At 56.6% G+C, this 14,975-nt stretch overlaps 2 protein-coding genes across 3 annotated transcripts in view; one reads left to right on the forward strand and one right to left on the reverse strand.

Moving 5' to 3' along the window:
• The window catches only part of MTHFR (methylenetetrahydrofolate reductase), a 13,112-nt gene extending 2,116 nt beyond the window's left edge, over positions 1-10,996 (forward strand). Inside the window, exons 3-12 of one of the 2 annotated variants that reach the window (XM_021715412.1) lie at positions 484-722; positions 1,441-1,551; positions 5,760-5,953; positions 6,976-7,226; positions 7,424-7,558; positions 7,721-7,901; positions 8,123-8,305; positions 9,167-9,268; positions 10,008-10,127; positions 10,427-10,996. In XM_021715412.1, coding sequence (XP_021571087.1) covers positions 484-722; positions 1,441-1,551; positions 5,760-5,953; positions 6,976-7,226; positions 7,424-7,558; positions 7,721-7,901; positions 8,123-8,305; positions 9,167-9,268; positions 10,008-10,127; positions 10,427-10,645 — 1,735 coding nt within the window. In that variant the 3' untranslated portion in view covers positions 10,646-10,996. The remainder of the gene's footprint in view (positions 1-483; positions 723-1,440; positions 1,552-5,759; positions 5,954-6,975; positions 7,227-7,423; positions 7,559-7,720; positions 7,902-8,122; positions 8,306-9,166; positions 9,269-10,007; positions 10,128-10,426) is intronic. The other variant, XM_008063830.2, reaches the window with a different exon arrangement.
• Positions 10,774-14,975, reverse strand: part of CUNH1orf167 (chromosome unknown C1orf167 homolog) — a 28,877-nt gene continuing 24,675 nt past the window's right edge. The window contains 7 exon segments of the mRNA XM_021715414.1: positions 10,774-10,887; positions 11,270-11,417; positions 11,887-12,115; positions 12,498-12,608; positions 12,689-12,768; positions 12,904-13,126; positions 13,704-13,803. Of these exon segments, the coding sequence (XP_021571089.1) occupies positions 10,774-10,887; positions 11,270-11,417; positions 11,887-12,115; positions 12,498-12,608; positions 12,689-12,768; positions 12,904-13,126; positions 13,704-13,803 (1,005 nt within the window).

The raw sequence follows: 14,975 nt of genomic DNA on the forward strand, positions 1-14,975 counted from the left end.
TTTTTTGAGCTGGAGTCTCACTCTCACCCAGACTGGAGTGCAGTGACAGCTCCTAGCCACTGCAGCCTCGACCGGCTGGGCTCCGGCAATCCTTCCACCCCAGCCTTCCAAGTAACTAGAACTACAGGCGCGCGCTACCACACCTGGCTCATTTTTGGTCTATTGTAGAGATGAGGTCTCGCCAAGTTGCCCAGGCGGGTCTCAAACCCGTGGGCTCAGGCAATCCACTCACCTCAGCCTCCCAAAGGCGCAGAATTACAGGCTGAGCCACTGAGCCCGGCTTGCCACATCTTTTAAATGCAGAAACTGAACTCAGAGATCATGTACCCAAGATCTCACAGCTAGAAGGAGCAAGCTGTGATATGAACGCCAGGGTCTGATTCTACCCTCCAGGCTGCACTTCTTGGATCCCCAGGCCCAATGGGAAGGTGGGAGGGGTGGTGTTTCCCCTGGATCCTCTCTTCAGGAAGGAATTCTCTACAGGTTTGACCGGATGGCGGCAGGCGGACCTCTTTTTATAGATGTGACCTGGCACCCAGCAGGGGACCCTGGCTCAGACAAGGAGACCTCCTCTATGATGATCGCCAGCACCGCTGTCAATTACTGTGGCCTGGAGACCATCCTGCACATGACCTGCTGCAGGCAGCGCCAGGAGGACATCACAGGCCACCTGTACAAAGCCAAGCAGCTGGGCCTAAAGAACATCTTGGCACTGAGGGGAGGTGTGCAGCCAGCACTCCCCTGCGCGCTGGGTTCTGGCTTTCCCAAAGCCTCTCCAGTCCCTGGAATGGTCTTTTTATATTTTTCCTGGGTCCCATCCCTTCCAGTGGAAACTGCACGCTCTGTGGGTAGTGAGTCGCCCATAGGCAGCTGAAAGGGAGCCACCACTTCCACCTCTTGACCTCTACGGAGGCATCCAGCCGGGAATGCCATCAGTGCCTGATAACCCTCTGCCCTGGCCGCGCACCTGTATCGATTGCTGGCTGCACTGGCGCTTGGCCCAGGCATTTGCCCAGGAGTGAGAATAGCTGGTTGTTCCTCTGGTGTCTACTTCCGTTGGGTTACCAAATGGGAGAGGACCCTGTTGGTGCTTCCACCACAAGACCACTTCTCACCTGAGATGAATAGAAAGTTCTAAAAGGCCGGAGCTCCAAGGCCATGGGAGGGCAAGCGGTAGGGATAGCCAGGAGTGTCAAGCACACCAGGTTTGAGTAGGGAAGGGCTCTCAAATCCTACAGGCTAGGGACAAGTGGGCGCTGCCTTGGACCGGCGGGCTGCTTCTCTCCCTCCTGCTATGACCAAGTGCTGTACTAGAAAAATAAATGTAAATAATGCAGAGTCTCTGCTTTCCAGGAACTCTGTCCTGGGTGTAGAGATAGGCAGAGGGAATAGACAGGCTCCCTGGAGGGTAGGCATGACCGTGACCCACCAACCCTGCAGACCCCATAGGTGACCAGTGGGAAGAAGAGGAAGGAGGCTTCAGTTATGCCCTGGACCTGGTGAAGCACATCCGAAGCGAGTTTGGTGACTACTTTGACATCTGTGTGGCAGGTGAGTGACTGGAGGAGCATCCCGGTGAGGGAGGGATGGAGAATAGCAGGGCTGTGATGCCCAGAGAGCCTGCCAGTCCCAGGCTCAGGACACAGCAGTCAAGTGCACTCCTGGGCCTGAGTCTGTGCTGGATGAGATGTGCAGTGGCGAGTTGTGTGATGTCCTTGCTCTTGTTCTGTCACCCAGGCCTGCCACCACCCATAAGTTTTCGTTCCTCTGCCTTGTCCTGCTCATAGCCTACTTCCTGGGCCTATTCTTTTCTTTAAAGCAAGTATGTGTAATGGGATATGTATTAGAGGATAGCAGGGGACAGGGAACTCAAGGTCAGGAAATGGCTTAAAACCTCACCAGGCATGGAAGATACTGGAGCTGTCAGAAACCAGAGCCCTGTCATTCCCTCTGGGGCCGCAGGGTCCCCATCTCCACTTCGCACTACTTATCTGCTCTGTGCTTGTCCGGTAGGCCTGCTGCCGGTGCCTCTGCACACATATGACCTCCTCCTGAGTGCAGGGTGCAGTTCCAACCAGTTGCTCAGACTGACTGACAGGCTTCAGTTTCCATTCTCAGGAGAATCTGGTCAGCTCAACTCTAGTTCCAATGGTCACCGCCCGGAGGACAGGTTCACCTGACAAACGGATGGGGTGACCTGACTTCCAAACCCTGAAGCAGAAGTTTCTCAGGCCTTAGGTATAGCGAAACAGTGTGTGCCAGGGACTTGGAAAGTCCCCAGAATGACCTGACAAATCTTCTGGGATGACAGTTTTTCTCCAATATTTTGGGGGAAATCCTACCATTTTTATATTAAAACAAACATGGCTACATTATGGAGTAGCATCCCAAGTGATTTGAATTTTTTTTTTTTTTTTTTTGAGTTGGAGTCTCACTCTGTTGCCCAGACTGGAGTGCAATGGCCGCTCCCGGCCACCGCAACCTCAACCTGCTGGGCTCCGGCAATCCTTCTGCCTCAGCCTTCCAAGTAGCTAGAACTACAGGCTGCACTACCACGCCCAGCTAATTTTTTTGATTTATTGTATAGATGAGGTCTCGCCAAGTTGCCCAGGCAGGTCTCGAACCCACGGACTCAGGCAATCCACTCACCTCAGCCTCCCAAAGGCGCGGGATTACAGGCTGAGCCACCGAGCCCGGCTGTGATTTGAATTTAAAAAGATAAACCATGTGGCCAAGAAAATTACTTGTTGCTGTGACTTTGGCCTTGTCCCCAGCTCCCATGTATGTGTCCACTGTTCTGTCAACTGGGTGTTTAGGTTCTGAGTCTAGGAAGCGCTGATAAGGAGTCAAGAACAGAATAGGCATCTCCAGTGATCATTCAAATCATCATCCTTGTACCTGCCATAGGACAGTCAGTTATTTGGAGAATGTATGTGTGCACCCCAGTGATGGCTGTTAGGTGATGGTGATTGTCCTTGTGTCAGCTGTAGGACAGTTACTTAGGGAATGTGCGTGTGCCCCAGAGATAGCTGTTAGGTGATTGTTCCTGAGTCAGCCATAAGACAGTCGGTCACTTGGAGAATGTGTGTGTGTGCTTCAATGGTGGCTATTAGGTAACGGTGATTGTCTTTGTGTCAGTTGTAGGGCAGTTACTTGGGGAATACGTGTGCCACAGTGATGGCTGTTAGATGATGGTGATTGGAACCAGTGAAGCTGTGAGCTCATTGCTGCCAAATGGTTTTGTGCTTTGCACAAAAGTGGTTATAAAGAAGATCAGTGAGCTGGGCTCGGTGGCTCAGCCTGTAATCCCGTGCTTTGGGAGGCTGAGGTGAGTGGATTGCCTGAGCCCGCGGGTTCGAGACCCGCTTGGGCAGCAAGACTTCATCTCTACAATAAATCAAAAAATCAGCTAGGCATGGTGGCACAGATCTGTGGTTCCAACTACCTGGAAGGTTGAGGTGGAAGGATCGCCAGAGCCCAGCAGTCGAGACTGCAGTGGCCGGTAGTGGCCGCTGCACTCCAGTCTAGGCAACAGAGTGAGACTCCAACTCAAAAAAAAAAAAAAAAAGAAAGAATGTATGAAATTCTGGTGCTTAATCCCTGTTTTCCTTGCTCCTTGAAACAATAGCTTTTCTATCCATTTTTGATGACTCTGGGTTTCTCAAGAACGAAACTGCCTTAGCAAAGTAGCTTGGCTTCCCCACAGCCCAGCCCTTACATCTGCTTCCTCCCTGGCTTGGGGCCTGCCCTGAGCAGGGAAGCCAGCACTCACACTCACTGTGGTTTCACTAAGTCCTGTGGTCTTCCTGCCTCACTGGCTAAGCAAGGCTACCATAAATTCAGTCAGTTGGGGAAGGAGCCTGAGGACATCTGCCATCCCCCAGTCAGTTCCAGAATCCCCAACATCTTTGCCCACAGCCTGGCCTGTGGTTTCAGACTCCAGAAGCTCACTACTCGGTAGGGCTGCTCATTCCCCGTCAAACTGCTCTGAAATGGATGCCGGTTCTGCCATCAGAGCAACATGGAGTAAGACAGTTAGGAACTCGACTCATGTGTAATCCTTTTCCCGTGTCAGGCTTTGCACATTTGAAAGAGGTTACTAGCCGGGCTCGGTGGCTCAGCCTGTAATCCCAGCACTTTGGGAGGCTGAGGTGAGAGGGTTACCTGAGCCTGCGGGTTCGAGACCTGGCTGGGCAACTTGGAGAGACCTTATCTCTACAATAAATCAAAAAATTAACCGGGCATGGCAGCGCGCCCCTGTAATTCCAGCTACTTGGAAGGCTGAGGCGGAAGGATCGTCGGAGCCCAGTAGGTCGAGGCTGCGGTGGCTGGGAGCAGCCACTGCACTCCAGTCTGGGTGACAGAGTGAGACTCCAACTCAAAAAAAAAAAAGAAAGAGGTTACTGTGTTTTCTCCATTCTTTTCTTTAAGCAAATATCACTTTCTTCAACTCTTTCTTATATAACTTTTTCTAACGTTTTTTTTTTTTGAGATGGAGTCTCACTCCATCGCCCAGACTGGAGTGTAGTGGCATGCTCCTGGCCACCACAGCCTCGATCTGCTGGGCTCCAGCAATCCTTCACCCTCAGTCTTGCGAGTAGCCAGAACTACAGGCACGCACCACCACGGCCGGCTAATTTTTTGATTTATTGTAGAGATGAGGTCTCGACAAGTTGCCCGGGCAGGTCTCGAACCCGCAGGCTCAGACACTCCAATCACCTTGGCTTCCCAAAGCACTGGGATTACAGGCTGAGCCACTGAGCCCACACTCACAGCCCCTGCAGCCTCAACCTGCTGGGCTCAGGCGATCCTTCTGCCTCAGCCGTCCAAGGAGCTAGGAACTACAGGTGTGCGCTACCACGCCCGGCTAATTTGTTTTTTGATTTATTGTAGAGATGAAGTCTCGCCAAGTTGCCCAGGCTGGTCTCGAACCTGTGGGCTCAGGTAGTGTTCTCACCTCGGCCTCCCCAAGTGCTGGGATTATAGGCATGAGCCACCGCTCCTGGCTTAACTTTTCATTATCTTGCACCCCTGAGTAATTTTAATGTTATATCAAAACAGTGGGGTTTTTTTGTTGGGTTTTTTTTTTAGTTAGAGTCTCACTCTGTCACCCAGACTGGAGTGCAGTGGCTGCTCCCGGCCACTGCAGCCTCGACCTGCTGGGCTCCGGCGATCCTTTTCCCTCAGCCTTAGAAGTGGCTGGAACTACAGGCACGTGGTACAACGCCCAGCTAATTTTTGATTTGTTGTAGAGATGAGGTCTCGCCAAGTTACCCCAGCGGGTCTCGAACCCGCAGGCTCAGGCAATCCACTCACCTCGGCCTCCCAAAGCGCTGGGATTACAGGCTGAGCCACCGAGCCCGGCAAAACAGTATTTTAACCTAGCACCTGGAGTCGAGCCCAGCACCCCAGACAGTTTCCTGACCTGTGCTAAATAGAGCACTTCTCCCTCCATTGCTGCCAATTGCAGGCTTGACTCACCTGACTGGTCAAGGCAGGATAGAGTGGAGTTTGGAGCAATGCACCCCTGCTCTTGGGAGGGTAGTTCCAAGCCACCTCCCACGAGCTTCATCTCCAGGGTCAGGACACATCATCTAAGAGCCCAGCCGCCCACCGTTTCCGTTCTGTCCCTGCTGTGCAGTTGGAGGTGGGAGTCCAAGGTGAGGCATAGGACTCTCTGTTCCCAGGCTCTCTGTCTTCTCATCACTCACCTTGAGCAGGTGGAGGCCAGCCTGTCCCTACTGTCATCCCGTTGGCAGGTTACCCCAAAGGCCATCCTGATGCACAGAGCTTCGAGGCTGACCTGAAGCACTTGAAGGAGAAGGTGTCTGCAGGGGCCAATTTCATCATCACCCAGCTGTTCTTTGAGGCGGAGACATTCTTCCACTTTGTGAAGGCCTGCACTGCGATGGGCATCACCTGCCCCATCCTCCCTGGGATCTTTCCTATCCAGGTGAGAGGCCAAGAGGCTCACGGCCCCCTCCACCCCCCACCCACTCTGCCCCACCCCGCCATGCTGCCGCAGCCAGGGCTCTGGGGGACTTGGAGGCTCCTGCTGAAGGCCTTGGAGGCTCCTTCAGTTTCCATCAGATGATACTGCAGCCCCACACAGCATGTTGTGCCACCGCATCTTGGTCACCCTTAATCTCCCCAAAACCAGAGACAGTGTCTGTTGAGGGGTTTGGTGTAGCTTGGCCTACTGACAAGTATTACTAAAAGAGATTACAACTCTCTTGTAAATTTTGGTTAAATCAATGTTTCCACACTTAGCAGCCATCAGAACCATTTGATAAACGGTTTCAAGAGATGGGTTTCCAGCCAGGCGTGGTGGTTCACGCCTGTAATCCCAGCACTTTGGGAGGCTAAAGCGAAGGGATTGCGTGAGCCTAGGGGTTCAATACCAGCCTGGGCAACTTGGCAAGACCTCATCGTTACAATAAATCAAAACAAAACAGCTGGGTGTGCTGGCGCATGTCTGGGTTCCAGCTACTTGGAAGACTAAGGTGGAAAGATCACCTGAGGCCAGCAGGTCATGACTGTGGGGGCCACGTGTGTGCTACCGCACTTCAGCCTGGTGGACAGAGTATCTCCGACTCCAAAGAAAATGGCTTTCTTGGGGAGATTCTGATTTCGTAACTGAGGTGTGTCCTGGGAGTTTGCATTTTACTTCTTGAGCTTGGAAGGTGATACTGATCAACAGTGAGACTTGGGACTGGCTGGGTTAGATAACCACCATGGTGTCAGTCGACATTTCTAGGACTGAGGGACTGCTTGGCCCCAGGGCAGGGATGTACACAGCAGAGCAAGAAAGCAGCAGGAGCCCAGGTGCACTCCTGCAAAATGCTGCGGCTTTTCTGGGTCCCTCCACATGACACTGCAGTGGACCAGAAGACCTGGCAGAGAATGGAAAAGGGAGAATTTAGGGTGGGAGATGGCTGGCATATGGTACCCACAGCCCCCTCGCATCTTCGACAGGGCTACAACTCCCTCCGGCAGCTTGTGAAGCTGTCCAAGCTAGAGGTACCACAGAAGATCAAGGACGTGATTGAGCCCATCAAAGACAATGATGACGCCATCCGCAACTATGGCATCGAGTTGGCTGTGAGCCTGTGCCAGGAGCTTCTGGCCAGCGGCCTGGTGCCAGGCCTCCACTTCTATACCCTCAACCGTGAGGTGGCCACAACAGAGGTGCTGAAACGCCTGGGCATGTGGACAGAGGACCCCAGGTGAGGCAGCAGCCCGGAGTGGCCTGGATGCAGGGCTCCCCCACAGTGGTTCAGAGGGACGCCCAGGCCTTGGCTAGCTGGGCACGTTGAAGGCTCTGTCAGAGGGAGTCAGATGGAAGAACCAGCTCCGTGGTGCTCCCCTCCTTCTGGCTCCCTCTAACCAAGCCCTTGTCCTTTCTGTCTCCATTCTCACCCAGGCGTCCCCTGCCCTGGGCTGTCAGTGCTCACCCCAAGCGCCGGGAGGAAGACGTTCGTCCCATCTTCTGGGCCTCCAGACCAAAGAGTTACATCTACCGCACCCAGGAGTGGGACGAGTTCCCCAACGGCCGCTGGTGAGGGCCTGTACATGCTCCTTGCCAACAAATCCTAGTTCTTGGGCAGAGGGGCAGGGGTTTGCCTGCTTGTGGTGGAGCCTGGGGAAGAGGCAGGGGCGGGGTTTACTGGACTGCCCTGGTGTGTGGTGACAGCTGACCTCTGGGCCTCTCTTCCACCAGGGGCAATTCTTCCTCTCCAGCCTTTGGGGAGCTGAAGGACTACTACCTCTTCTACCTGAAAAGCAAGTCCCCCAAGGAAGAGCTGCTAAAGATGTGGGGGGAGGAGCTGACCAGCGAGGAGAGCGTCTTCAAGGTCTTTGTGCACTACCTCTCAGGAGAGTCCAACCAGAATGGCTGCAAGGTGGGTGGTGTGGATGCGACCATGACTTTTCCACCCTGAGCCACCTCCTCTCCTTGCTGTGGATGTGGTGCCGTAGCAGAGGGCAGAGGGTGAGTTGGGAAATCCCCCCGGAAGTGCTCAGGGAGGCAGAGACAGGTTGGGTCTCTAATGGGAACCACAGGAGGGCAGGACCACCGTGCCAGACCTGATCGCCGCCCAGCTTAGCTCACTGTCCCTCCCAGGTGACTTGTCTGCCCTGGAATGATGAGCCTTTAGCGGCGGAGACCAGCCTGATGAAGGAGGAGCTGCTGCAGGTGAACCGGCAGGGCATCCTCACCATCAACTCGCAGCCCAACATCAACGGGAAGCCATCCTCCGACCCCATCGTGGGCTGGGGCCCCAGCGGGGGCTACGTCTTCCAGAAGGTGTGGTGGGCGTGCACAGGCTGTTCCGCCTCTACGACACCCAGGCTTCCCTGGAGATGGGGTAGAGCATTTTCTCTCCTGGGCTCTTAATTTTGAGTGACAGTGGATCCGAGTGGACAGGGCCATGGAGGCCTGGGGGGCAGGTCACTTGACCTTTCTGTGCTTCAGTTTTCTATTCTGTGACATGGAATGGATGTGTCTCATGTTATGGGGATGAAGCCTAACAAAGTCCTTAGCACATGGGAAGACAGGAAGCAGTCACTAACTAGAAGCTGTTGTCACTGTTACTGGGGTGACACCTTTCTCCTAGGGCTGCTGGAGTTAACATCACTTTCTGAACAAAAGCCCCTGGGCTATGGAGTCAGAAAGGCTTGGGTTGAAGTGCCAGCTGGGTTGTTACTGTCAGGGTAGCCGATGCGCTCAGCTTCCCAAGCCTGCTCTCCTGGGGTATAGTGCCCAGCTCGCAGTGTCATGCGCATTCTAGCACCCAGTGTAAACAAGCCCAGCTTAATCCCTGCTGGGCACTGTGACTGTCATCCTGCATGATTGGGGAGGATGGAATGTGTCAGGCCTCTCCCCAGCCTTAGCTCTTCAAACTGGCTGCCCCGTTCAGAAAGGGCTTCTCTGTGGCGCCCTCCCTGAGTGCTGGGAGCAGGGTGGCAGAAGTCACTCGGGCATGTCCACCCTGAGAAATCTCACATACCTGCTCTCCCCTCGGCTTCCGTATTTGCCAGCTCCACAGTCCGTGATTCGGTCTGTGTGCCCACCCCTGGTCCTGATGCCTGGGCGTCCTGTCTCACGTGGCTGGCAAGGGTGTCTGGCAAGGGGTGGCTTGACGTGGCAGGCACCTGTCTCCCACAGGCCTACTTAGAGTTCTTCACTGCCCGGGAGACAGTGGGAGCGCTTCTGCACGCGCTAAAGAAGTACGAGCTCCGTGTTAATTACCACATCGTTGACGTAAAGGTAAGCCAGCCCTCCGGGGTCCATGCGGTGCTCCGTGGGGCCAGAGAGCACCCAGGTTCATTCTCATTCAGCCAACACCCAGCTCCTGGTCCAGGCCAGGTTCGTGCAAGACAGGGAGGCACAGACAAAACTGGGCCCTGCCCTCTAAGAGCCCCAGCCTAGTGAGGGAGACACAAGGATGCTGATCGGTCAGTGTAAGTAGGAAACCAAGTTCCGTGTAGGGTGCTGTAGGACCCAGCGGGACCTCTCACCTGGAGAATCTTAAAAAGGACAGAGAGGACCTGGCCACAAGGGAGAAGAGCCTTCCTGGGACGGGTGGAGGATGTGCAGAGGTGTCCAGCCACACAGGCCGGTGCAGGGGGTCTCAGCTGGAGTTTGGAGCCTTTCTCCAGCAGCAAGTGGCTGGTTCAGTAGGTCACAGTGGTTGGCTATGCAGGTGATGGGGCAGGGGGGAGGCCAGTGGAGAGGCCCTTGTGGTGACCCAGGGAGAACACGGACCCGGCAGTGGGTGAGACGAGGGAACAGACCAGAGTAGACAGGTTGAGGCAACTGGATGTGGGGGAGCTGAGGGGGCAGCTGGGATCTGGGTGAGGGGGATGGACATGGCCAAGACGGCCTCTAGCTTTAGGCTTATGTGGGAAGTGATCCGTCCACAGAGACAGGCCCAGATGGTCCCAGTGAGCTGAGGCTCTCCAGGCAGGAGAAGGACCATGGTTGCTCTTACCCCCCTACCCCCCAGGGTGAAAACATCACCAATGCCCCTGCACTGCAGCCCAACGCCGTCACATGGGGCATCTTCCCGGGGCGAGAGATCATCCAGCCCACGGTGGTGGATCCCGTCAGCTTCATGTTCTGGAAGGTAAAGGAGCCAGGAGGCAGCCTGCCCTGTTCACTTTGAAAACCCTGGGTAGGCCACACCCCCAGGGGCAGCGCTTGGCCGTCGAGGCACGCCTGCCTCTGACTCACCCTGACGCATAGGGTTTATTTCTGGGTGGGGGTGGGAAGTGGCCCTGGCAGCGGGCCTTGTTCTATTCCGGGAAATGTCCTGTGGCTGTGGCAGAGCCCTTGGGCGGGGAGCACAGAGCCTGACCTGAGGGCCGCTTGCTAACCCTGCATGTGCGTGTGTGTGTACCCACGCATGCGCCCTTGTGTGTGCAGGACGAGGCCTTCGCCCTGTGGATCGAGCAGTGGGGCAAGCTGTATGAGGAGGAGTCCCCGTCCCGCAAGCTCATCCAACACATCCACGACAACTACTTCCTGGTCAACCTGGTGGACAATGAGTTCCCGCTGGACAACTGCCTATGGCAGGTGCTGACAGACACACTTGAGCTTCTCAACAAGCCTGCCCAGAACCAGACAGAGACAGAGGCTCCGTGACCCATGTCCTCACCTCCAGGCCGAGGCCCTTTCGTCCTGCCTCTTTCCTTTCAGTCCCGGCTGTCCTGGGCACCCTCCTCATCATGTCTCCCATGCCTGGCCTCCACTCCCCTACATGACGATGGCAGCTAGACCAGCATGAGGCTTTCAGGCTCTGACTGGCCCCGAATGAGCCCCACATGAGGGCCTGGTGCTCCTGCCCTAGCCGGGTCTGCGCTCTTTTGGTAGAGGGCGTCTCTGTCCTGCAGAGGACCAGAGTGGGTGGCACTTCCAGAGAACGGGAGGAAGCTGCTTGTTGCCAACTGAACCTTGAACCAAGGCAGCCTCTACAGCCAACCTGGGCTCCAGTGAACTTGCACTTGGGGCCTGTGTCATGCAGGCAACGTGCACACAGGCAGTGGCATTGTGACCTTGTAGATGAGGCATGACCGGTGCGGGGGGCGGGTGCTGCGCCCACCACCTCTCAACGCTGGCCACTGCCCGCCTGTTCCTGCGAAGGGCACACCACTGCCCTGCCTGCCTCTTGGCCGTCCACAGCCCCGGGCCCCTGGATGGATCTTGGGCTGACACCCAATACTGCGCACGTGTCCTGCTACCTCCTGAGCCACTGGATCTCCTTCCTACGCTGATGCTTTTGGAACCATTGCCCCCATTCTCATGGCTCCAGGGGAAAAGCGCCTGTGGGCGGAAGGCCGTCTGAAGCCTGGTGCCTGGTGGAGCTCCCTTGGCCTGCCCTTCTTCCCTGGCGTGGAGGCATGCTTCTGCCTGTTGACTGTCAGAGGCGGGATGAGGGTCATTTGTGCCAGGTCCAGCTCCCCGGGCTGTACGGCAGTCACGCTTCCTGGCTTGCTCTGTGGCAGACCCTCCTCCTGCCAGCAGCCCTCTCCCTGCCTCCCATCCTGTCCCAGAAGCTATCTGCCTGGCCCTGCTCCCCATGAACCAGCCCTCAGGGCCTGTGGCCGAGGGGCAGGGACTGGCAGGCAGATGGCCTGCTTCCTGTCCTGGATCCCAGCCTGCTGGGCTTCTCTGGCTCAGCGAAGAGGACTGTGCACAGTGCAGGGGGTATCTCAGAGCACCTGGTGGGGGTGGGGGCAAGGCGCAGGCAGGCTCAGGGCACTCCTTTTCACTCCTGGCCTTGCCTGCTGAGGGGGAAAGGGAGGGTTTAGGAGATCAAGAGAAGCAACTGGGACTGAGGCGGCGTTTATTGTCTTCCAGAGCTCCTGGAGCTGTCCTCTCTGCACCACACTCCCTGGGTGCATAGGGCACAGTTCCTTCCCAGGGAGGGCCGGTCCACCTCTTCCTCTTCTGTGAGAACAAGCTGCAGCTGGGCTGCCTGCTCTGCCCCAAGCCTGCCAACCCCAGGGGCTTGGGCAGCTTCCTGCCTGCCCCCAAGGCCCTGGAGCCTGGCTTGCTTGCTCAGTGGTCCTGGGTGCCGGCGGCTCCTCTCTTTGGGCTCTTGGCTGCCAGGTGCTGGTGCCACCTCTCAAAGGCCTGGAATCAGGGAGGCGGAGACAGAGGAAAGGCTGGCTCCCTCCAGGGCCTGTGTCCTGCCCACTAGAGCAACCCCTGTGCCCCAAGCCAGCCAGCGCTACCACAGGTCAAATGCACGGCTCAGAATAGATCTGTGATCTGGGAAGCTGCTCAGAGCAAATGAGGGAGGGGTGCTCAGGGACTCAGACCCCACAGGGACTGGTGTGAGTGGCAGCACCCCACAGGCCAAGCCTTGTCCCCAAACAGAGTGACTAGATGGAAATGAAGGGGTCCTGGGGTGGCAAGCAGGGAAGCCCCCAGCTCCATGGTGTGCAAGTGTGCTGGTTCTGGCAGGGCTGGCCCAGTTTGGGGGGGCGGGTACCTGGGAGAGGACCCAGCTGTCTTCTTGCTGCTGGAGCCTCTGAGCCACCTGCAGTTGCAAGACCCGCCGCCGCCACGTCCGCCAGGCCCATGTCAGGTGCCGCTGTCTGAGCTATGGGGACAACTGGCTGAGAAGGCTTCCTGCACCCACACTCCCTGCAGTCCTCAGCCTTCCTCCTGCCTCTCCTGCACCTCTGTGGCACCGGGGTGAGAGGGTTGTGATGGGGGGTGTCATGTGAGGGGTGTTCACAGTGCAGGTTTCCGGGCCCATCCTGCTAGGTATCAGACTCAGTAGGTCCAAAGACCACTCTCTGAGAGACTGTCTCTAGGGGTGAGGGTTGAGGATGGGGGGAGATGGGCCCCAGGGCCTGAGGCGTGGCTCAGTGTGGGGTGAGGAAGGCCGTGACCACTCACCAGAGTCCGCGCCAGCTGCTCTGCCCCGTGAGCATCTACCCAGCGCTGCCATGTCACTGCTAGGTGCCTGGCCTGCTGGAAACCCTGCAGGTGGCAAAGCAGAGCCTCCAGATGCCTGCGCTGCGAGTACTTCCTCCTGAGGGCCGAGAGCATCCTTAGCCTCCGTGGCCGGGAGGAAGGACACGGCCCCGGGCCTGGGCCCAGCTATGGCCATGGCTCAGGCAAGCCCCTCATCCCTTTCCCCCAGCCTGCACGTATTGCTGCTGTAACCTCAGCCCCCTTTTGTGGGCCTGGTCTTGGCCTTTGAGGACTCGGGGCTGCGGGCTGCAGTGCCCTCCTGGTTCTGTCCACAGGGGCAGGCCTGAGGTCCAGCCACCCGGTCCAGGCCATGTCCCGAGTTGGAAGGCGGGGCACAGGAGCTGTGCTTTGTCACCTGGAAAGGGTGATTGAATCAGAAGAGATGATCGCGCACTGGCTCAGGGAGGCAGCCTCTCCCCAGTACCTGCCTGAAAGTTCGGAACAAGAGGGTACAGAAAACTGCGCTGAGCCCCACGCCTGTACCCCTCCCCCCATCTCCTCGGGCCTCCAGTCAGAAGTCACAGAGGCAGGGCAGGCAAGGAAGCCAAGTGTTTCTCACAACAGCTGAAACTTCCAGGAACAGGAAATGGGTGGGGGACGCAGTGAATGCACTGAAGTCTGATTTGCCCAGGAGCCGACCTGCAGGCTCCTGTGGGCTGGAGACCGCCTCACTCCTGCATTTCAGACAGTCTGTTCCGGGGCAAGGTCTCCTTACTCTGAGCCCAGGATGTTGCCCTCCGCATCCTCTGCAAGGCGTTCCGCAGTGTCGGCCTGGGTGGCCCTGGCCCTGTGGCCTGTGTCCAGCAGCTGCGGGCCTAAGGGAACAGCCAAAGGAACATCTGCACCAGCGCGCCTGGGCCTCGGCGCCCAGCTGGGCCTCCTTTCCTCCACGTCCTTGACCACTGGCAGGGCCTCCTGCCTGTGGGTGCACAGATGGGGTTCACGTTGCCTCGTGTTCCCCAGGAGCTTCACGGGGGATAGCACCACTAGCTCCCCCTCCGTCCATCCTCCCATGTGGCTGAGGACACTCAAGCAGAGGGTGGACCAATCATGGCACCACCGGGGCACCCCTGGGAGGTGGTACCGTTTTCCTCACTGAGCCTCATCTCCCTAAGGGGGTCGACCCGAGCCTGGGCCCTTTCTCCAAGGGGGCACTGTGCCACTACAAGGTGGCTTCACACGTGCATGTGTCAGCAGGTGAGGCTTGCCTAGGTGTGTGCCGCCTCTGGTGGGAAGGAACAGCCTGGAGTTAAGCACCCTGGGTACCATTCTCAGCATCTACCTTTGTTTCTGTGAGCCTCGGTTTCTCTGTCAGCATACGGGTCCCCTGTCTTTGCTGACAGAAATGGGATGAATGTATGAAAGTACTCTGAAGAAAAATTGCCATTACATGTATCTAGAAATAAAATACTCCCAGACCCCAGAATCTGCCATTGTCACAGCCCCATATATGTGAATTCTACAACTGGCCAAAGCTAGCCTCTCAATTCCATTAAGAGGGAAAGAAAAAAAAAACACCTAGCTGGGTGCAGCGGCTCATGCCTGTAATCCCAGCACTTTGGGAGGTGGAGGCAACAGAATTGCCTGCGCCCAGGGGTTCAAGACCAGCCCGGGCAATTTGGCAAGCTCTCATCTCTACAATAAGAAAATTAGCCAGGCGTGGTGGTGCACATCTGTAGTTCCAGCTACTTGGAAGGCTGAGGTGGAAGGATCGCCTGAACCCAGCAGATTGAGGCTGCTGTGACTGTGAGCATTCCATTACACTCCAGCCTGGGTGATAAGAGTGAGACTCAGCCAGGCTCGGTGGCTCAGCCTGTAATCCCGTGCCTTTGGGAGGCTGAGGTGAGTGGATTGCCTGAGCCTGTGGGTTCGAGACCTGCCTGGGCAGCGAGACCTCATCTCTACAATAAATCAAAAAATCAGCCGGGCGTGGTAGCGCACGCCTGTAATTCCGGCTACTTGGAAGGCTGAGGTGAAAGGATCGCCG

The sequence above is a fragment of the Carlito syrichta genome, unplaced genomic scaffold (genome assembly GCF_000164805.1).
Source record: "Carlito syrichta isolate Samal-C Ts95f unplaced genomic scaffold, Tarsius_syrichta-2.0.1 Scaffold307091, whole genome shotgun sequence".
In the NCBI taxonomy this organism is placed as follows: Eukaryota; Metazoa; Chordata; class Mammalia; order Primates; family Tarsiidae; genus Carlito; species Carlito syrichta.